Source organism: Sciurus carolinensis (genome assembly GCF_902686445.1).
Source record: "Sciurus carolinensis chromosome 19 unlocalized genomic scaffold, mSciCar1.2 SUPER_34, whole genome shotgun sequence".
Classification (NCBI taxonomy): domain Eukaryota; kingdom Metazoa; phylum Chordata; class Mammalia; order Rodentia; family Sciuridae; genus Sciurus; species Sciurus carolinensis.
In genome coordinates, this window is record NW_025920112.1 from 5,431,321 (window position 1) to 5,454,097 (window position 22,777).

At 41.1% G+C, this 22,777-nt stretch overlaps 1 protein-coding gene across 1 annotated transcript; it reads left to right on the forward strand.

The window, feature by feature from the left end:
• The first annotated feature begins 6,103 nt into the window (after nt 1-6,103).
• On the forward strand, nt 6,104-10,862 carry LOC124973527 (calsyntenin-1-like). Its single transcript, XM_047537417.1, is given in 5 exon segments — nt 6,104-6,158; nt 8,367-8,440; nt 8,443-9,256; nt 9,259-9,945; nt 9,948-10,862. Coding segments are annotated over 5 exon segments (2,424 nt in total). The 3' UTR covers nt 10,742-10,862.
• The last annotated feature ends 11,915 nt before the right edge of the window (nt 10,863-22,777 follow it).

Genomic DNA, 22,777 nt, shown 5'->3' on the forward strand with positions numbered 1-22,777 from the left:
CTTATTACAGTTCAGTCCTGAGTCCCCCACATCATCATTTCCTGTGCCCTCTGGAAACCTGGGTCCTCCTCCGCACCTTGCTAGATTAACCACACTTGCCCTTAGAAAAATGATCCCGATGAGCCTGTCTTGGCTCCTCTGGAAAAAAGTATGTCCCCCACTGTCACGTGTGGGTGTTCAGACAGAGGTAGATTGGTGTTAATTTCACAGCCAGTGTGAAATTCATGTGGTCCTATGCAGTCTACTTGCAGTCTTTGTCTCCCCATCCCCATTCCTCCCTGGCACAAACCCGACTTTCAGCCTGAGGGAGCAACCTGTTCACTACTGACTCCTTTACAGTGAGCTATTGATTTAATTTGTACCATTAGTAAGTACTGGAGTTTAAAAGACTCAATACAATGTTTCCTCTGAAATCCTTCTTATAATGTCTAATTTTCATTCCAATTTTGTGGAGTGTTAGAAATCAACATGTCATACTACCTTTTCCTAAATCTGTATGTATGTATTCATCACCCTAGGTCACTGGTGCAAATTACTTAATTCTGGTCTGTGTATCATTCATTATTTTATCTTTTAGGGGCAATGCATGACTTCCTGGACAGTGGTTAATGAACTAAAATGCCTAGTTGATTTGTTGACTGACAATTCACCTGGACTGAATTTCTTTCTTATTCTGATTGGCATAAGAAGAGCTCCCAAGCAGGCTCTGCCCCTTCTTCACTGCTGTAGCACACACAGTGCAGGCTGCAGTGAGGTCATCAAGTCCAGGTTCCTGGGTACTTGCCAGATAAGTCTTTTAAAGTAGAGCTCTCTCAACAAATATAACTGATGACACAAATGTGATCACAGGTATTTCAGATCTTGAGGTTTTAAGGAAGAAAAATATTGGTATTTTCAAATAATGTGATTACTGTTGGAGAAATAATACAATATACAGTGTGTAAGCATATAAATACATATGACAAATTCACAAGGTGATGGGTGATGAGACAAATCCATATTAAAGACCCTGCAGCCTTTCACTCTCCCTACTGACCTCCAGGCACTACATGGGTTATTGCTGATCTACCCCAGCCATTTGTGTCAAAATATAAGATGGAAAATTAACTCTGCATTTAGGATCTGGAAGCTGGCATAGAACAATGGAGACATGTTCTTAGTTTCAATTTTTTTAATACTAAACCAAATAATGTTTTGTGTTTCCAAAAGAATTTAGTAATTTCACCAGTAAATCATTTGAATTGTATCAACTTAATAGATGTCCTTCTTTGCTTATGTGGTGTAACTACAACTTAAAATATTCCTTTCTAAATCTGACTTACTTTTTTCATGGATCAGTCTCACAGGAAACTTCAGATTATGAATGTAATAAAATACATATGTGAATTACCACCTAACTTTTACAGGCACTTAGAGTATAACTGGAGATCTACAAAATATGATTACTTTATGAATCTAGATTTTTAATTAACCTTTTGTATTTGTTCTACTTAGTAACACATGATAGTAGAATGTATTTATGCATTTTGATAAATCACACAAAAAATGGAGTACAATTTTTCACTTTTCTGATTGTACATATTGTAGGATCACATAAAATTAGAAATAAGTTTTAGTTTCTGCAGTTTGACCTCAATCATTTTGGAGTATTTAAAACTACATTCTCTATTAACAGGTAAAAAGTGCTTTTTGAAAATTCCCTCAGAAAACAAAATGATGAGGCATAAATACACCCAAGCTCTGGTAGCATGAGGGTCTGGCAAATAAGTAGGAGGAGAAGTTAGCATGTATTAAGGTCAGAAATTTGAAGAGAATTGTTTCCAGTGCTTTCCATTGTAAATGGTGATTGCTGGGGATTTCCCTTTGGATCCTTCTCTTTATAGTGCTTAAAATATGGTAAATCAATTTCATGTAAAAATGCAAAGTCTTGATTGGGTTGTAAGACACAGGAATTAATTATTTTCTCAATTACATTTTTCAGTATTAGCAATTATCACTTAGTGCTATTGGTCAGACATTGAGGAAATCCACGGGGTACTTTATTACATCCTGACCTTCAAAATGTGCCTCCAAAGGCTGCACAACTTTGTTTTTACATTTTTACCACTGGACACATGTGTTCTATAATCAAAACTGATATAACTTTAATATAAAATGTGAAACAGTATTGAAATGGGGACGTAATTGTCTTCAGTAAAAGCTGAGATGATGAATTCAAAAAAGCTGAGACTGATGAATTCAAAATGCTACAATGAAAATTGTGTACAATGCTATGCATTTTTATTCCCCACAGCTACTAATGATATGAATGTATGTCATTTGCATAAATGAATTCTCATCTGCCTTCTTGTCACCTGAAAGATATTTGGCATTTTGTCTTCCTTTGAGGCCCCTCAAATCTGTGCAGATAATTCTGTGCATTTTCTGAGTTTGCAGTAAGTAGAACTAATGTGACAAGAAGAATTTTATATTCATTAGAACAGCAGGAAGAGCTACACATGCCTTCCTTGCAAATACTGTGCAGACACACACCATACTGTGGATATGTTTGCTAATCAAGCACCTGATATCATAGCAAATAGTAGAGTGCCTGCTGTTCATTGCCTCTAATCAGGAAATCTGGGAGACACCTCACATCCCATCCATAACATTCACTGCTGGTTCCCAAAATCTCATGTCCTTTTCTCATTGCAAAATGAATTTAGGTCATCTCCAAAGGTCCATAGTCTTAACAAGTCCACAATTGCCCAAAAGTCAAAGTCAACAATATCACCTAAAACTGAAGGCAAATGCTGGGCTGTGAGCTCCGTAAAAATCAAACCAAGTCACATACATGCAATGTCCACTGGCAGAAAGTAAACCTCTTCATTCCCAAAGCAAATAAGAGGGCTATGGAAAGAAAGGGAGGGGTCACAGAAAAAAAAAACTCAGTTGGGCAAGCATAACGCCACCTCATATAGCATCTAGTACCCTTGACTGAAAGAAGTTCTTTTCAAAGGGCTTGGGAATTCCTGTCAGTTGTAGAGCACAAGGGTGTTCTTTCATTTGGTTCTCTCTGCAGTTAGCTGTTTCTCTTGGTTGACAGTTCATGCTACTCCATCTATCAATTTCAGAGGATTCCATTAATCTATGGCTTCACATTCAGAGGTTCAACTATTATCCTGGCAGGGGCAGACCCTGTTACATTTTGCCTGGAATCTCAGCCCTTTCTGTGAAAAGATGGTGGAAACCTCCATGAACTTTTACCTTGAGTGCCCTGCAGTCCTGCAGGACCAGCACCACATAAATAATGCTAAAGCCTGCTGCCAGCTGACACTATAGTTTGGTCCCTGAAATTACTGCCATCGTGGTTTCTGAATGTCTTCCTTGTTGAACATGCTAATCTCACTTGCTGGCACCCCTATGTAAGTATGGTAACCCCGTGAGAATTCCCACTAGAAATGCTTCCTTCTATATCCTTGAGTGTGCAAGGGAGGTGGTCTTGCAATTGTCTTGGATGCCCTCAGACTCCTTCACATTTTCTTGTTGTGAAATAACTTGGCTTCTCTTAAGGGACTGCAATCTCTTTATAACAACAACTTCCCTGGCCCCAGTGTTTGTAATTATCACTTTAAATTCTGATGAAATCTGGTTTTTAACTCTACTAATATAAACATCTGCTTTCTTAAAATGCTATATGTCTATGGTATTCATATAAATATTCTAAAACCACTTTAAATCACGAAAAGCACATGATTTTGAATTCAGTAAGCTATAGTGGGGAGGACATGCATGTCATGTGGAATTCAACTGGGATTCTCTGAAGATTCTTCTGCTCTAGCAGGGAACATTGAAATGGTGAGAACAAGAAAACATGGGAAACAGTTTGTGGATGAAGATTGCTTGCTGGTTGCATCCTGTTAAGGAAGTCAAGCCTTCCTGCATCACCCAACACCTGGGTGCTTCAATGGTTCCTCTTGAAAGTATCCCTGTGTCTGAAAACTTTAAGAAATGCCATTATGAATTAATCTCATATATTTAAGCTTTTTATTTTCCTAGGTAATAAATGCACTCTTGAGTTTCTCCACCTAGTTTGTATTATTGTACTGGTGAGCAACATTGTTTTTCAGAATTTGGAATTTAATATATTGAGTGAAGTATTGCATGAACAATTTTTTTCTCATTTTGTTATATAAGTACTCCTAGGTAACTTGATGTTGAGCATATGTCAGTTATAATTAATGATTAGCACAGTATATGCTAAAATGTTTGAAGAAAAATATCGTGTGGGATGATGAGCTATCACAAATCATGTTCAGGGTCACACACCTGCATCCCAGTGGCTCAGGAGTCTGAGGTATGAGGATCTTAGGTTTGAAGCCAGCCTCAGAAACTTAAGGAAGTCCTAAGCAACTTAACAACGCCCTGTTTTCTGTGATAAAACAGAAAGGGGGTTGTGGGTTCACCCTGGTTTCCATCCCTGCTGTAAACAACAGGAACAAAATAACCTGCTACAGGTATAGAGAGGGGTTTACTGTAGGAACTCCAGTAAATGGAGAGAAATGGTGGAGTTGACGTGGGTCCAACTCCCAGGTCAGACAATTAGATTCTATCTTTCATAATGATCTGCCATGACTCATTAGCATACTCATTACAGTAGTAAGGTGTGTGTGAGGAAGATAACATGCAACTCAGCCCATAGATACATTCCCACCACTGGTTCTCTCATGAACATAACAAAAGATTGACAGCCATCAAATGTGGGGGGAAGAACCAGGGTGCTCTGCCCCAGTGGATGGATTTGACTATAGGGACATGAGGGTTGAAAGCTTTGGTTTCTACTTTCTTCATGGATAAGGAGATTCTTTCTTTTTCATGTTGCAGATGGGAAAAACCATTAGTATGATTCTGTTATTATTTTGCTTATAAATTATTTAGAAGTTGAGACTTAAATGATTTTAAAATAATTAAACTGACAATTATGTATCACAGTGCTCACAAATCTGTTTGACATTTCTCTGAGTAAGAGCAGATAATATGACTTTATGTTATCACCATGTTTTATTTGTAATGGTTTCCTCTGTGACAGTTTTGTACACAGGTATGGTGAAGTATTCAATATATTAATACTATGGATAGCTTTCAATATATATAAACACAAATGATTTTAGAATAGATAGTGAATTGTATTTATATTTGAAACATTGATAAAGTTACACATTTAATGAAGGATACATGAAATGCTATGGTAAATTACAAAATTATTGTTCAGCTTCTAATAGGGTACCATTAGGGTAGGCATGTAATGTGTAAAGCCCACATAAGAAGAGCTCTTCATCTTATTTAACTCCACTCAGTGCAAGGAGTATAATGCTGAAATGCATCTTTATCATTTCCCTGAGAACAACTGTCTTTGTATTACTCTCCTCACAGCTTCCTTTACCTATTTTTTCCTGAGACTGTAGATGAGAGAATTCAATAAGGGAGGAACCATGGTGTAAAAGGCAGAGAGAAGCATTTCCTGGAGTGTGTCAGAGGTTGCTGCAGGCTTCAGGTACACACCTGTGCTGCAACTGAGGAAGATGGACATTATGAGGGTGTGAGGAGTACAGGTGGAGAAGGCTTTGCCTAGGACTCTGGAGGGAAATTTCAGCACAGTAGAAAATATGCAAATATATGACATGCCAATTAAGAAAAAACAACCACCCCAAACCACCACAGCAGAGAGGAGAATACGAACCATTTTGCTGGTGGTGTCATAGCAAGAGAGCCTCAGAGAGAGGGGACATCGCAAAAGAACTGTTGAAACATGTTTGACTGGCAGAAGGACAGCCGGAATGTGATCCAAGTGTGCACACCTGCATACACCGGGTCACTGAGCAGAGAAGCCAGGGTCATGTGGACACATAACTGAGGTTTCATGATAATGGGGTACTGGGGGGGCTGGCAAATGGTCACATAGGGGTCCCAGGCCATGATGGAGAGACAAATAAGTTCAACACATGCACAAAAAATGACCAAGAAGATCTGGGCTGCACAACCAACCACTGAAATGGCCCTGTTGCCAGTGAGAGAGTTGATACAGGCAATGGGGACAGTGACGGAAATGTAGCACATGTCCAAGATGGACAGGTTCCTGAGGAAGAAGTACATGGGTGTGTGCAGGTTCTGGTCAGCAGGTGACAGTGACGATGAGCAGGTTCCCTAACAAGGTACTCATGTAGCTCACTGTGATCACCATGAAATAGAGTACACTCATATTCCAGTCATTAGGCGAGCCCAGGAGGAGGAATTCCATTACCATGGTGGAATTGGCCATGTTCTGGAAATTGTTTTACTGGGAAGATAAAGAGATAAGATAGAGTAAGTGAAGCATGATTAATGCAATTACTTTTCATTTTTATGTCCTATGTATTTGCTTGAATTTGCAGTTACTTTCCCTGCAGAGGAAGGGTCACTCCTGGTTTTCTGAGTTTTTAATCATTTCTAAGAAGAGTTCACCTCCCAGTGCAGATGTTTAGGTCTGCAGCCCTTGATCCTGGGAGTGGCCTGCAGGGCTTGTCCTCAGCTCCTCCATCATGCCTCCCCTGACCTCCTTAGAATCCCATGCAGAGCACTTCCAGGGGTTACTCAACCCCTCTCCTGCATGGCACCTGTGTGAGAGTGCATTCTTCACTGCTCTGTAATTTAGTTAACATCATTCTATTCCATGAATCAGAACTGACAAGAATGTTTTAGCACTCTCTCCAGTGTTTAAAATGTTTTTACTCAGTGTTTTTGCCCCACGACATTTGATTCTTTTTTATCTAAGAATATTTTCCTTGTTCTTCTTGACAACTTCCATTATATTCTCAATAGCATCATATTCTTTTAAAGGCATGTTAACTCTATATTCTAAAAGTAAGATAAATTCATAGTTAGAACACTTATGAAGCAGCTTAGACCAGCTCAATCCCAAGTCACCTACATCATGGTTTCCTCTGCCCTCTGCAAATCTAGGTCCTCCTCAGCACATTGCTGCTGGGGTCCAGCCCTAGTAGTGGCCGGGTGTCCTAGGTGGATGGGAGGCATCGGCACAGTGGAGAAACAGCACACAGAGACACCAAGTGTTCTGAGACTGAGTCTGAATCTTTATTGTTCACAGAGTCTTTTTGTATGTTTTTTCTTTGGTATTGATTGCATAATTTCATGGTTCATACAAGGAAATGTTAAGTAAAAAATCTTCAAGAGTATAATTAATGAGCTTTTTCAATAAACCTGTTTTTACTGTATGATAGCTTAAAAAGCAAAACAGTTCCCAGCAAGGTAGAGGGCACCATGCTTCATTTAGTTTTAATTTCCCTGAAAGAATATGTCATTAAGTTTCTCTAAAAATTATGCCTTCCAAGAACTCTTATGTTAGTTATCAACAGTGGAATGTTTTTTGTTATTACTAACAGAGAATAGAGGAATCAGCTTATAGTTAATATTTATTCTATTTCATGTACTCAGTGATGGACAAAAACTCTAACTAGACATAGAAAGAATACAAATTGTACCTATTATTAACCTATTTATTTATTAAGTGGGAAAAATATCCTCAAACTTAATCATAAACACTAAGAAAGCAATGAAGACCAAAATCCACATCAAAGTTCTGAGGAATACACTCTTGTATATACATTTTTTGAGAATTCTGAATACTAAAAGAAATCATGGGCTCCTTACAAATTTGAGCAAATCATAATTGCTTATTCATGATTTTTTTGAAGTATTAACATTAAACTTTATTGTATGTATTCTCTGTCCCAACACCATTAAATCTCCCCAGTATTTTCTATAATCTGGATCTAAGGACATATTGATTATTAGTATTAAAAGTAACTGCACATGGAGACATGCCACACCTACGGCCTCCAAGAGGGAGGATGTCATAGCTTTCCATTAATTAAATAAGCATTGCCATAAGGTGTTTTAAGTGTAGGAACTCTTTTTTCTTTATTTCTACAGTTCCTGTTAATCATTCCTGATGGGGTTGGAGTTTTTGCGTACATGCTTCAGGTCATCTGAGAGTCATCAACAGGGGATCAGCAGCTAGAATCTGTTTTTATATTTTCTCATAGCATTCTTGGTTACTCAGAGTTTCATTGTAAAAAACTAAATCTGGAAGGCTAGCTTCTCGGACCAGACCGCCCAGTGAGAGGCTTTCTACATAGAACCAGCCACAAGTCCCCGAACCAACGGAGAGCTTCGATCCGCAAGCAGCCTCTGGGATCAGGGCAGGGCAGCCAGAGACCTCTTCAGGCGGCTCTGCCCACTCCAGCCGCAGGCTCTTTCCACAGGGCGATCCAAGATGGCGGCCTAGAGGGTGACTGCACCCCTAGTCGCTCCAGAACCCAGGAGTTAAGAAGGGGAGGCAGACTCCCCGCAGTTCAGCCAGATCTGCAGCTACGAGATTGTCACCCCCCACGTGCCGTTCACCCCGTGGACAAGGATGGTTATATAAAGAACACGGAGAAGCTCAGCCACAGCAAGGAGCGGCAGTACAAGCTGACGGTCACCGCCTAGGACTGTGGGAAGAGAAGGGCCGCGGAGGACGCGCTGGTGAAGATCAACATCAAGCCCAGCTGCACGCCCGGGTGGCAAGGCTGGAGTGACCGGATGGAGTATGAGCCTGGCACGGGCGCTTTGGCCATGTTCCCCAACACCCACCTGGAGACCTGTGCCACGCCCATCGCCTCCAAGCAGGCCACCGTGGAGCTGGAGACCAGCCACATCGGCAAGGGCTACAACCGCGACACCTACTCCAAAAAGTCCCTTCACCAGCTCTGTGGGGCTGCTGCTGGTACTGCCGAGCTGCTCCCCGCCCCCAGCAGTGCCATGAACTGGACCATGGGCCTCCCCACGGACAAGGGCCACGACAGCGACCAGGTGTTTGAGTTCAATGGCACCCAGGTGGTCCGGGTCCCCGACGGCCTTGTTTCTCTCAGCCCCAGAGAGCCCTTCACCATCTCGGTGTGGATGAGGCATGGGCCTTTCAGCAGGAGGAAGGAAACGATCCTGTGCAGTTCCAACAAAGCAGATATGAACCAACACCATTATTCCCTGTATGTCCACGGGTGCCGGCTTGTTTTCCTCCTCTGTCAGAATCCTTCTGAGGAGAGGAAATACAAACCTGAAGAATTTCACTGGAAGTTGAATCAGGTCTGTGATGAGGAGTGGCACCACTTTGTCCTCAACGTGGAGTTCCCAAGCGTGGCTCTCTACGTGGATGGTGTCCCTCACGAGCCCTTCTCCGTGACGAGGATTACCCACTCCATCCATCCAAGATAGAAACGCAGCTTGTGGTCGGGGCTTGCTGGCAAGAGTATTCAGGAGTTGAAAGTGACAATGAGACTGAGCCTGTGACTATGGCCTCTGCAGGTGGCGACCTGCACATGACCCAGTTTTTCCGAGGTAACCTGGCTGGACTAACGGTGCATTCCGGGAAGCTCGCAGACAAGAAGGTGATCGACTGTCTGTATACCTGCAAAGAGGGACTTGACCTACAGGTCCCTGAAGACGTGGGCAGAGGCGTGCAGATCCAAGCAAGCCCCAGCCAGTCAGCCTTGACCTTGGAGGGAGAGGACGTCGGGGAGCTGGACAAGGCCCTGCAGCACGTCTCCTACGTGAACTCGCGGCAGTTCCCCACGCCTGGCATCCGCAGGCTCAAAATCACCAGCACCGTCAAGTGTTTTAATGAGGCGCCCTGCATCGCGATCCCCCCGGTGGAAGGCCACATGATGGTTTTGCAGCCAGAAGAGCCCAGGATCAGCCTGAGTGGCGTCCACTGCTTCGCCCGAGCAGCGTCGGAGTTTGAGGGCTCAGAAGGGGTTTTCCTGTTTCCTGAGCTTCCAATCATCAGCACAATCACGCGAGAAGTGGAGCCTGAGGGGGACGGACCCGAGGACCCCACAGTTCAAGAGTCCCTGGTGTCCGAGGAGATCGTGCCAACCTGGACACCTGCGAGGTCACGGTGGAGGGACAGGAGCTGAACCCCGAGCAGGAGAGCCTGGAGGTGGACACAGCACGGCTACAGCACACGGACCTCACAGTGAGCCGCTCTGCCCTGGGCGTGGTCTTCACAGGTGTGAACACCATGGCCAGCTACAAGGAGGTTTTGCACCTCTTGCGCTACCGGAATTGGCACACCAGGTCCCTGCTCGACTGGAAGTTCAAGCACATCTGCTCTGAGCTCAATGGCCGCTACCTCAGCAACGAATTTAAGGTGGAGGTGAACGTGATCCACACCGCCAACCCCATGGAGCACGCCAGCCACATGGCCGCCCAGCCACAGTTCGTTCACCCCGAGCACCGCTCCTTCGTCGACCTGTCGGGACACAACCTGGCCAGTCCTCACCCCTTCGCAGTTGTCCCCAGCACCGCCACCGTGGTGTGCGTCAGCTTCCTGGTGTTCATGATCATCTTGGGGGTGTTTCGGATCCGGGCTGCACATCAACGAACCATGCGGGACCAGGACTCAGGGAAGGAGAACGAGATGGACTGGGACGACTCTGCCTTGACCATCACCATGAACCCCATGGAGACCTACGAAGACCAGCACAGCAGTGAGGAGGAGGAGGAGGAGGAAGAGGAGGAAGAGAGCGAGGATGGAGAGAAGGAGGAAGACATCACCAGCGCCGAGTCAGAGAGCAGCAAGGAGGAGGAGGGCGGCCCTGGGGACGTCCAGAACCCCAACAGGCAGCAGCAGCTCGAGTGGGACGACTCCACGCTGAGCTACTGACGAGCCCTGGGCGCCTGCGTCCGCCTCCCAACGTCTGCCACCCGTCTCCCGGCCCGTGGGTCCTCGATGTATAAAGTCACTTCAGCCAGCAGGTCTGCAGACCCCCATTGCTGATCGCCCCGCGCCTGCCCGGTGTGTAGGACTGTAGCCGCCCACCCTGTGCCCGCCCCTGCTGGTCACTCTTCCACCAACCAGGAGCTGACCCTGCCTCCCTGCCGCCTCCCACCGGCACAGGGCCACAGCACCACAGGTCCCTGCCGGCGGGACGCCCGCCTCTTGCACCTTCAGAAAAGTCGCAACGATGGGACTTGCTGACAAAGGGTAAAAATTGCTCTTTCCCACCAGATAATCATTTTTTCTTTTCTTTTCTTTTTTTTTTTTTTTTAAGTTTTTATTTTTTCCAAACTAGTGCATGTATAAAATGGCAGAATGGGGTTAATATGTAGATGATCAACTGACTTTTTAATATTTTGTAAATAAATTGGGATTCTCCATGTCCTTTGTGCTAGTGTAGTCCAGGACTGGGACGTAAAGTGGAGGGACCTGACTCCGGCTCCCTCCCCCTCAGGAGACCAGGAGGGGGAGGCCCGCCCACCCTGGCCAGGCTGTGGGGCTGTAGGCTTCGGTGTGCCGCTTGAGACCAGATCAGGATCTGTGTTTGGGGTCTGGACCTAGCCAGGTCTTTTCTTGGGGATTCTGCTCTTCTGGCATGGTGTTGGGGTGGTGGGTTCCCCGCCTCTTAGGCACTCCTCCCAGGACCAGCAGCTCCCTTCGCTGCCCCCGGGCCGTGTTCGGCCTGTAGCCGATGCTTCACAAATGTACATTCCCTGCTGCTGAAGGTCTCTGTGGAGCATGGAGACTGCCCGCCATGGTGCAGATCACTCTACCACTCGGTTGGGAGAGAGCTGCGGTTCCCTGAGGGATCTGCACTCGGAATGGAGGAAGAGAGACCCTGAGGCCCCAAGGCAGAGTGCTAGAATGTTCCAAAACCGTCTGCATCGCCCACCCCAGCCCCTGTGGGATGCCTCTGCGTCAGGGTCAGACCCTCACTCCAGCAGCCAGGAGTCCCATTGCCCTGCTCCGTGGGGAGGCAAAGGGGAGAAAGCAATGGGGTCCGAACCGTGCCGCTCTCCGTGTACGTGTCAGATGCTAGACCGTAACCAGGGTTGTCCTGCGCACCGTCTGTGTCCTCACTGCTCGTTTTTAAGGACACTGATGGACAGGCTGTGTTGTGTGACTGCCCTCCCACGTCCAGTCCCCATAGCTGCTGTTTAGACAAGGGTAGATGCTAACACAGAGAGGGGCGTCCCCATACCATCTGTAGCCGCTGTGTCCCCTCCCAGATGTGTATATTGATGCTAGGTCGGGAAGTGTGTACACTACAATAAAGTTCTGGTTCTAACTCCAAAAAAAAAAAAAAAAAAAAAAAGAAGGGGAGGCATTGAGAGACTCAGACTGAAATAGAGCCACGGGGGGAGTCTGCCCACTGGGTAAAGCTCGGCCCAGGTGGCAGGCACAGATAGGGGTGGCTTATCAGAGCAGGGCAGGGCAGCTAGAGTCTTCCCCCAGTAGCCTTCCACACTCCGGTGGTGGACTCCTCCCACACGGCCAGCTGAACGGTGCAGGCCCACAGTGAGAGCCTTTCTGCACAGAGCCAGCTCCAAACCCTGGAACCAGTAGGGGGCAAGGGGCAGCTTTCTTCGGATGCACTGCATTATCAAATTTCTCCAAGACATCAGGCTACTGAAGGCTGGGAGGTGATACACTGGAAATCTACCGGGACACTATAAACCAATAGCGGAAATCTGCAATATCTCAGGGTCCCACTGACATCTGACCAATATGAGAAAACAAGGGAAGAAAATGTCCCAAGCAAACCTAGACACTACATCAATAAAACCCAAAGACAGTACAGCAGAAGAAATGTCAGAAAGGGAGTTCGGAATGTACGTAATTAAAACGATCAGGGAAGCAAATGAGGAGATGAAAGAGCAAATGCAGGCTTTGAAGGAGGAGATGAAAGAGCAAATGCAGGCATTAAATGATCGCATCAATCAACAGTTAAAAGACCAAATACGGGAAGCAAGAGATCATTTCAATAAAGAGTTAGAGATACTGAAAAAAAAGCAAACTGAAATCCTTGAAACGAAGGAAACAATAAACCAAGTTGAAAACTCCATAGAAAGCATAACCAATAGGATAGAACACCTGGAAGACAGAACCTCAGACATTGAGGACAAATTATTTAATCTTGAAAACAAAGTTGGCCAAACAGAGAAGATGGTAAGAAATCATGAACAGAATCTACAAGAATTATGGGATATCATGAAAAGGCCAAATTTAAGAATTATTGGGATTGAGGAAGGCTTAGAGAAACAAACCAAAGGAATGAACAATCTATTCAATGGAATAATATCAGAAAATTTCCCAAATCTGAAGAATGAAATGGAAAACCAAGTACAAGAGGCTTATAGAACTCCAAACATAGAAAATTACAACAGACCCACACCAAGGCACAGTATTATGAAAATACCTTACATACAAAATACAGACAGAATTTTAAAGGCTGCGAGAAAAAAGAATCAAATTACATTCAGAGGGAAACCAATAAGAATAGCAGCAGATTTTTCAATCCAGACCCTAAAAGCTAGAAGGGCCTGGAACAACATCTACCAAGCCCTGAAAGAAAACGGATGCCAACCAAGAATCTTATACCCAGCAAAACTTACCTTCAAATTTGACGATGAAATAAGATCCTTCCATGATAAACAAAAGCTAAAGGAATTTACAAAGAGAAAGCCAGCATTACAGAACATTCTCAGCAAAATATTCCATGAGGAAGAGATGAAAAACAACGAAGCAAATCAGCAACAGGAGGCACTAGCCTAAAGGAATAACCAAATAAAGGAGAAACCAAATCATGTCAAAAACAAATATGAGTCAATTGACTGGGAATACAAATCATATCACAATAATAACCCTGAATGTTAATGGCCTGAACTCATCAATCAAAAGACATAGACTGGCAGATTGGATTAAAAAGAAAAATCCAACAACATGCTGCCTGCAAGAGACTCATCTCATAGAAAGAGACACCCATAGACTAAAGGTGAAAGGATGGAGAAAAACATACCATGCACACGGACACAGCTAAAAAGCTGGAGTATCCATCCTCATTTCAGATAATGTGGACTTCAAGACAAAACTAGTCGGAAGGGATAAAGAAGGACATTACATGCTGCTTAAGGGAAGCATAAATCAGCAAGACATAACAATCATAAATATCTATACCCTGAACATTGGCTCATCCACGTACGTCAAACAAATCCTTCTCAATTCCAGAAATCAAATAGACCACAACACAATAATACTAGGCGATTTTAACACACCTCTCTCACCACTGGATAGATCGTCCAAACAAAAATTGAATAAAGAAACTATAGATCTCAACAACACAATCAACAATTTAGACTTAACGGACATATATAGAATATACCATCCAACAAAGAACGAATAGACTTTCTTCTCAGCAGCACATGGATCCTTCCCTAAAATAGACCATATTTTATTCCACAAAGCTACTGTTAGCAAATACAAGAAGATAGAGATACTACCTTGTACTCTATCCGATCATAATGGATTGAAATTAGAAATAAATGACAGAATAAAAAACAGAAACTTCTCCAATACCTGGAGATTAAATAATACACTATTATATGATGAATGGATAACAGAAGACATCAAGAGGGAAATAAAAAAATTCTTAGAAGTAAACGAGAACAAAGACACATCATATCAAAATCTCTGGGACACTATGAAAGCAGTACTTACAAGAAGATTTATTTCATGGGGCACATTCAAAAAAAGAAGTAGAAATCAACAAATAAACGACTTAACACTACAGCTCAAAGCGCTAGAAAAAGAAGAGCAGACCAATACCAAAAGTAGTAGAAGACAGGAAATAGTTAAAATCAGAACCGAAATCAATGAAATCGAAACAAAAGAAACAATTGGAAAAATTAACAAAATAAATAGTTGGTTCTTTGAAAAAATAAATAAAATTGATAAACCCTTAGCCACACTAACAAAGAGAAAGAGGGAGAAAACTCAAATTACTAAAATTCGGAATGAACAAGGAAACATCACAACAGACACGAGTGAAATACAAAACATAATCAGAAGCTATTTCGAAAATCTATACTCCAACAAAACAGAAAACCTCGAAGACATCAACAAGTTTCTAGAGACATATGAATTACCTAAACTGAACGAGGAGGACATACACAACTTAAATAAACCAATTTCAAGCAATGAAATAGAAGAGGTCATCAAAAGCCTACCAACAAAGAAAAGTCCAGGACCAGATGGGTTCTCAGTCGAGTTCTACAAAACCTTTAAAGAAGAGCTCATTCCAATACTCCTCAAACTATTCCATGAAATAGAAGAGGAGGGAACCCTCTCAAACTCATTCTATGAAGCCATTATCACCCTGATACCTAAACCAAACAGAGACACATCGAGGAAAGAAAATTTCAGACCAATATCCTTAATGAACATCGATGCAAAAATTCTCAACAAAATTTTAGCAAATCGCATACAAATATATATTAAAAAGATAGTGCACCACGATCAAGTGGGTTTTATCCCACGGATGCAAGGTTGGTTCAACATGTGGAAATCAATAAATGTCATTCACCATATCAACAGACTTAAAGTTAAGAATTACATGATTATTTCAATAAAAGCAGAAAAAGCATTCGATAAAATACAGCATCCCTTCATGCTCAAAACACTAGAAAAAATTGGGGTAGTGGGAACATTCCTTAACATTATAAAGGCCATCTACGCTAAGCCCATGGCTAATATCATTCTAAATGGTGAAAAACTGAAAGCGTTCCCCCTAAAAACTGGAATAAGGCAGGGATGCCCTCTTTCACCACTTCTATTCAACATCGTCCTTGAGACTCTAGCCAGAGCAATTAGACAAACCAAAGAAATTAAAGGGATACGAATAGGAAAAGAAGAACTCAAACTATCCGTGTTCACTGATGACGTGATCATATATTTAGAGGAACCTGGAAATTCCACCAGAAAACTTTTAGAACTCATAAGTGAATTCAGTAAAGTAGCAGGTTACAAGATCAATGTTCATACATCCAATGCATTTTTATACATAAGTGATGAATCTTCAGAAAGAGAAATTAGGAAAACTACCCCATTCACAATAGCATTGAAAAAAATAAAATACTTGGGAATCAATCTCACAAAAGAGGTGAAAGACCTCTACAATGAGAACTACAGAACACTAAAGAAAGAAATTAAAGAAAACCTTAGAATATGGAAAGATCTCCCATGTTCCTGGATAGGCAGAATTAATATTGTCAAAATGGCTATACTACCTAAAGTGCTATACAGACTCAATGCAATTCCAATTAAAATCCCAATGATGTACCTTGCAGAAATAGAGCAAGCAATTATGAAATTCATCTGGAAGAATAAAAAACCTAGAATAACTAAAGCAATCCTCAGTAGCAAGAGCGAAGCGGGGGGTATCGCAATACCAGATCTTCAACTCTACTACAAAGCAATAGTAACAAAAACCGCATGGTATTGGTACCAAAATAGACAGGTAGATCAATGGTACAGAATAGAGGACATGGACACAAACCCAAATAAATACAATTTTCTCAATACTAGACAAAGTTTCCAAAAATATGCAATGGAGAAAAGATAGCCTCTTCAACAAATGGTGCTGGGAAAACTGGAAAACCATATGCAATAGAATGAAATTAAACCCCTATCTCTCACCCTACACAAAACTCAACTCAAAATGGATCAAGGACCTCGGAATCAGACTAGAGACCCTGCATCTTATAGAAGAAAATTAGGTCCAAATCTTCAACTTGTTGGCTTAGGATCAGACTTCCTTAACAGGACTCCCATAGCACAAGAAATAAAAGCAAGAATCAACAACTGGGATAGATTCAAACTAAAAAGCTTTCTCTCAGCAAAGGAAACTATCAGCAATGTGAAGAGAGAGCCTACAGAGTGGGAGAATATCTTTGCCAACCATACTTCAGATAGAGAGCTAATTTCCAGAATCTATAAAGAACTCAAAAAACTCTACAGGAAGAATACAAATAATCCAATCAACAAATGGGCTAAGGAAATGAACAGACACTTCACAGAAGAAGATGTACAAGTAATCAACAGATATATGAAAAAATGTTCAACATCCCTAGTAATAAGGGAAATGCAAATCAAAACTACCCTAAGATTCCATCTCACCCTATTTAGAATGGCGATTATCAAGAATACAAGCAACAATAGGTGTTGGCGAGGATGTGGTGAAAAAGGAACACTCATACATTGCTGGTGGGGTTGCAAATTAGTGCAGCCACTCTGGAAAGCAGTGTGGAGATTCCTCAGAAATGCTTGGAATGGAAACACCATTTGACCCAGCTATTCCACTCCTTGACCTATACCCAAAGGACTTAAAATCATCATACTACAGAGATACAGCCACATCAATGTTCATTGCTGCTCAATTCACCATAGCCAGATTGTGGAACCAACCTAGATGCCCTTCAGTTGATGAATGGATAAAGAAACCGTGGCATATATATACAATGGAATATTACTCCGCAATGAAGAATGATAAAATTATGGCATTTACAGGCAAATGGATGAAATTGGAGAATATCATGGTAAGTGAGATAAGCCAATCTCAAAAAACTATAGGACGAATGATCTCGCTGATAAGGGGATGAGGACATATAATGGGGGGTGGGAGGTGTTAGCATTAGGTTTAGGTTTAGGTTTAGGGTTAGGGATAAGGAGAGTGGTAAGAATGAAGGAAAGAAGGACTGTATAGAGGGAAAAGACGGGTGGGAGGGGTGGGGGGAAAGAAAAAAAATAATCAAACATCATTGCCCTATGTAAATGTATGATTACACAAATGGTATGCCTTGACTCTATGTACAAATAGAGAAACAACATGTATCCCATTTGTATACAATAATTTAAAAATTAAATAAAATAATAAATAAAAAAATAAATAAATAAAAATATTTATCTTCTCTACTAAAAAAAATAAAAAAATAAAAAACAAGACTGAGGAAACTATCGCAGACCAGAAAAAGCAGAGAGATACAGTTGACTAAATGCAATGTGGAATCTTGGATTTGCTCCTGGAACAAAAAAAGGAGATCAATGAAAAAACTGGTGAAATTCAAATAAAATCTTAAGTTTAGTTAATACTTATGTACTGTGATATTTTAAGATGTTAAAATGGGGGAAACTGGGTGAAGGTTTATAAAAATTTAGAAAATTTCTATACTATTTTTGAAACCTTTCTGTCAACCTAAATCTATGTCAAAATAAATAATTATTTTTTTAAATGAAAAAAAAAAAACCTAAATCTGAAATCACTGTTCCATTAGAAGTCTGGTTTTTATGTTTTAACCCTGGCTCTGTCAAGACTCCTGTTTTCAGGGAAAACACATAAAATATTAATAGTAAACTTATACATATTAAGCAAGCAAGGAAGGAAAGCCTGCAACTCGAATTCCCAACATGATCAGACTTTGCAAACATCTTTATTACTCAGCGGAATCCTTGTCAAGCACTGAGGGGAATTGCAGGTGGCATAACACCTTGCCTTGTTAATCACACTCTTCCTTTGAAGAGTGAGCTTCCTTTTTTTTTTTAATTGTAATCAAATGGATACATGTTGTTTCTCTGTACATGGAGTAAAGGCATACCATTTGTGTAATCATAAATTTACATAGGATCATGCTGTTTGATTCATTCTGTTATTTTTTCCTTCCCCCCACCACTCACACCCCTCTTTTCCCTCTTCCTTCCTCCATTCTTGCCACCATCCTTAACCCTAACCCTCAACCTAACCCTAATCCTAACACTAACCCCTCCCACCTCCCATTATATGTCATCATCCGCTTATCTTTTGAGCCTGTCTGGGCCCTCTGGAGATGTGTGTCTCCCATGGTCAGGGGTGGGTGGCCATACACAGGCAAGTTGCTTTTAATTTCACAGTCATGGCAAATTACAAGGGGTCCCCTCCTGTCTATCTGTCACCTGTGTCTGGTCTTCTTCTCAGCTCCTTCCTGACACAGACCTGAAACTCTCTCCTGAGTGACCTCCTCTTCAGAGCTGACAGATAATCCTTTTCCTACTAGACCTAATGATTACAATGTGTTGCTCTTGAAAGGAGGATCAAAGGCACCTTTTCCTCTGAAAAATTACTTGTGATCTCTCATTCATTCTTTGACTTTTGTATTTTGTTTAAAAACTGATGTCTTATACTATATTGCAGTTAGTATGTATGTTTATCATCCCCACAACACTGTGCACATCTTTGAATTTTTGATCATGTGATATTCGTCATTTTACATGTTTAGTAGCAATTACCTGACTTTCTGCAGAGTAATTAATAAATAAAAATATTGTAACATTATTGACTAACTACTAATGTGGACTGACTTTATTCCACTAATTTACAAATGAATAGCCTCCCAATAGGCTTTGGGCCTCCTTCTATCCTGTAACAGATACAATACACACTGGTGTGAAATGGTAAAAGCAGATGCTCCTCTCTACCCCATGCCTTTACAGGGTCAGATCTAAAGCAGTAATCAGTCAAAAATCATTACTGATGACACAAATTTGGCCACTGCTATTCCAGATGTTCAGTTTAGGGAAAAAAGAAAATTATTGACATTTTACAAAATTTGATTACTCTAGAGGAAAAAAATATAATAGACTATATAAGAATATATATATATATATACAAACAATTCAGCTACTGATGAGCATTGAGATGAATCAGTGTGAACATTGGCCTGCTTCTCATCCTTGCTGTGAATTGCAGAAGTATAGGAAACGTTGTCTTCTTTTTATCTTTGTGTGAAATCAATCATGGAAAGCAAAACATGTGTTTAAAATCCAGGAGGTGCATTGAACCATAGACATTTCCCTCATCTTTGAACTTTATATACCACCTACTTTGTGTTTATTTCTCCAACAGAACTTAGTAAATTCCCTCCTAGGTAGTTTGAGTTTTATGAACATAATTGCTTTCCTCCTTATTTATGTGATTTAATTGTAATTTTAGAAATTTTCTGAATTTGACTTTGTCTCTTCTTTCTTCAGTCTCAGAGGTGACCTGGGATCATGGAGCACTGATCCATCATCATGTGTAAAGTGAAAAACAAGAATAAGAACCACCCAATTTCTACAGAGCCTCAGTCAATAGGCTTCAAATGTATCATTTCTTCAGGAAGATAGAATTAAAGACAAAAACATGCTGTCATTCAGATATCTGCACCTCAATAATTTTAGTGTGACTCAGAAGTGTATTAATATTTAAGGGCAGATAAATGCCTATCAAAAAACTCCCTTCTACAAAATATTAGATAAATATAAAATAAAATAAAAGTCAGGGGGAAAGAAAGGCAGGGAAATACTTCTGAGGAGAGGCAAGCAGGCCTTAATGCCAGGAACATGAAGAGGGCGTGCCCACGGCTGCCTCTAAAAGTGGGGAAAGCTGGGAGTTTCACTTATTGTATTTCTCCAGATAGTGCTTAAAACAAGGAAATGAATGATAAATAGGTCATTTACAAACAGCAAAGGATAATTTGGGTTGCAAGGCACAGGGAACTATCATTTTCTAAACTACATTTTCCCACTTTTAAAATTATTAATTACTATTATTGATAAATCTTTGACAGATATTAATGTTATATTTCTAGTTTCTGAAATTTATAATATGCTTCAAGAATTTTATAATTTCATTTGTTGTATGGTTACTACTGGACAGAGACTTCCTCATGTTCACACCACATACAGTGGTAGTAAAAAATGTAAAATTAGTTGAAAAGAGAACAAAATTTTTATCAATACAACAAGATGAGGTGGATGAATTCAAAGTCCATCCATGAAAATTGTATGCAACTTTGAATGTTTCTTTTTTCCTACAGTAATTGATACATTTTAAGGTATATTATTTATATAAATACTTTGGTATTTACCTACGTATTGTCTATCAGGTATTTTCCATGTTATACTTTTTGCTTTAAAATGAATGTATTTATTTGTCTTCTCTGGAATTTCTGTGTACACTATTCTATGCATTTTCTGAATATATTATAAGTAAGTTAAAAAAAATAATTTTAAACCAACCAGAAGCCATCTGAGGAACTTTATTTGCACACACTTTATTTGCATACACCCTGCAGATGTCCCCCAAGTTCCCTGTGTTCCTATTGCTAACTTGGTAATCATAGAAAATAGCATTTTGCAGTTTTAAGGACCCTCTGGACTTGCTGTGTTCTTCACAGAACTAACACATTTTTTCCCCTGGGCTATCTGATCCTTGGATGAGATTGCAATTTGCTGAGCAGAACTAAACTGAGGCTCAGATGTGTTTGGACTCTAACTGCCAAGTACTCACTCCTGAATGCTTCCTGATCTCCACATAGGAGCAGAATAGAGTCTCTCTTTGGCTTCTCCCATCAACTGTGTCTGCACCACAGTGGATCTGTCCAGTCAGCACAGTGCCATGTAGGATGTGGGGAGCTCAGTCACCTCTGCTTTATGTTAACCTGGTGCTTTGCCAGTGCAGTAGTACCCCAGGAGCTTAAGAGATCAGCCTGTAGAGACAGCATGAGCACAGCACAAGATTGCAGCATCTCCAGAGCCCAGGGGAGAGGACCTGGCCATGTGCCAGCATGGGCAGTGGAAGACACAGGGGAACTCCTATGCTGGGTATCACCCTAAGGTGTAACTGAGAAACTATGACCCTGAGGAGAAACTGATGGTGCTCACTGTGTATTCCCATCTCTGTACTCCTCCTCAGTGTGAGTTACAGGTGTTTATGGGGATCAGTTAACATTAAGGTACATGAGAAACTCTCAGTCACTCACCAACCTGTGAGAATCCTCTAACACTATCTGTAGTTCAGCAGTAACATTTCTTATCATTGAGATGGAATTCAGAATGTTTGGAGAGAAATAAGTTGTATGAGATTAAAGATTTTCATAAGACAGGCATGTTGGCACATGCCTCCAAACCCAGTACATCAAGAGTTTAGGCAGTAGGGTGGGTGGTAGGAAGCTAGTATCAGCAACAGAGTGAGGCCCTAAGCAACTTACCAAGACCCTGTCTCTACACTAAACAGAACAAATACTAGGAATGTTCCCCTGTGTTCAGTTGCTGTTTAAGAAAAACAAACAAACAAAAAAAAAACCAACTGCCTCAAGATTTAGGGAACAAGTACAGATATGTATTTCCTTTATAAATTCCAGTAAACAGAGTAATTTAAGAGTTGACCTGGGTCAGACACTAAGGTCAGACAACTAGAGTTCATCATTTCCTAATTATCCGTCATGACATATTAGCATAGATATTACAGAATTTAGATGAGTGGGATGAAAACCATCCTTATGTCAACCTGCAACTCAGTATCTGTTTGTTCAACCACCCTAGGTAACTCATGGACATAATAAAAGACTCACAGCCAAGGAAGTCAGGGTGGTCTTATGTATGAATTTTTATTGACATTATGGTATGGTAACAATGGCCCTGTGTTTATTTCATGGAAATGGGTATTTTTTTCATGATCCAATGGAGAGAAATATTCTGTGATTTTATATATATTTTTGGTTATGATTTCTTTAAGATATGATTTTTGAATATTTTAAAAGTAGTTACTTGACAAAATTGTGTCAATTATGCTGTACTTAAATGTTTGTTTGACAATGCTCTGAATAAGAACATGTTATGCGAGTGTAAGTAAACTCCAGATTTGACTGGTAAAGTTTTCCTGTATGACTATATTTGAATATAGGTACTGCAAAATATTCAATGAATCTTCGATATATGTAACATTAAAGGATTTCAACTAATATATTGAATTATATTTACTCATTTAAAGATGAATTGATTGCTGGGGAGATAGCTCAGTTGGTAAAGTGCTTGCCTTACAAGAACAATGCCCTGGGTTTGATTCCCAGTACC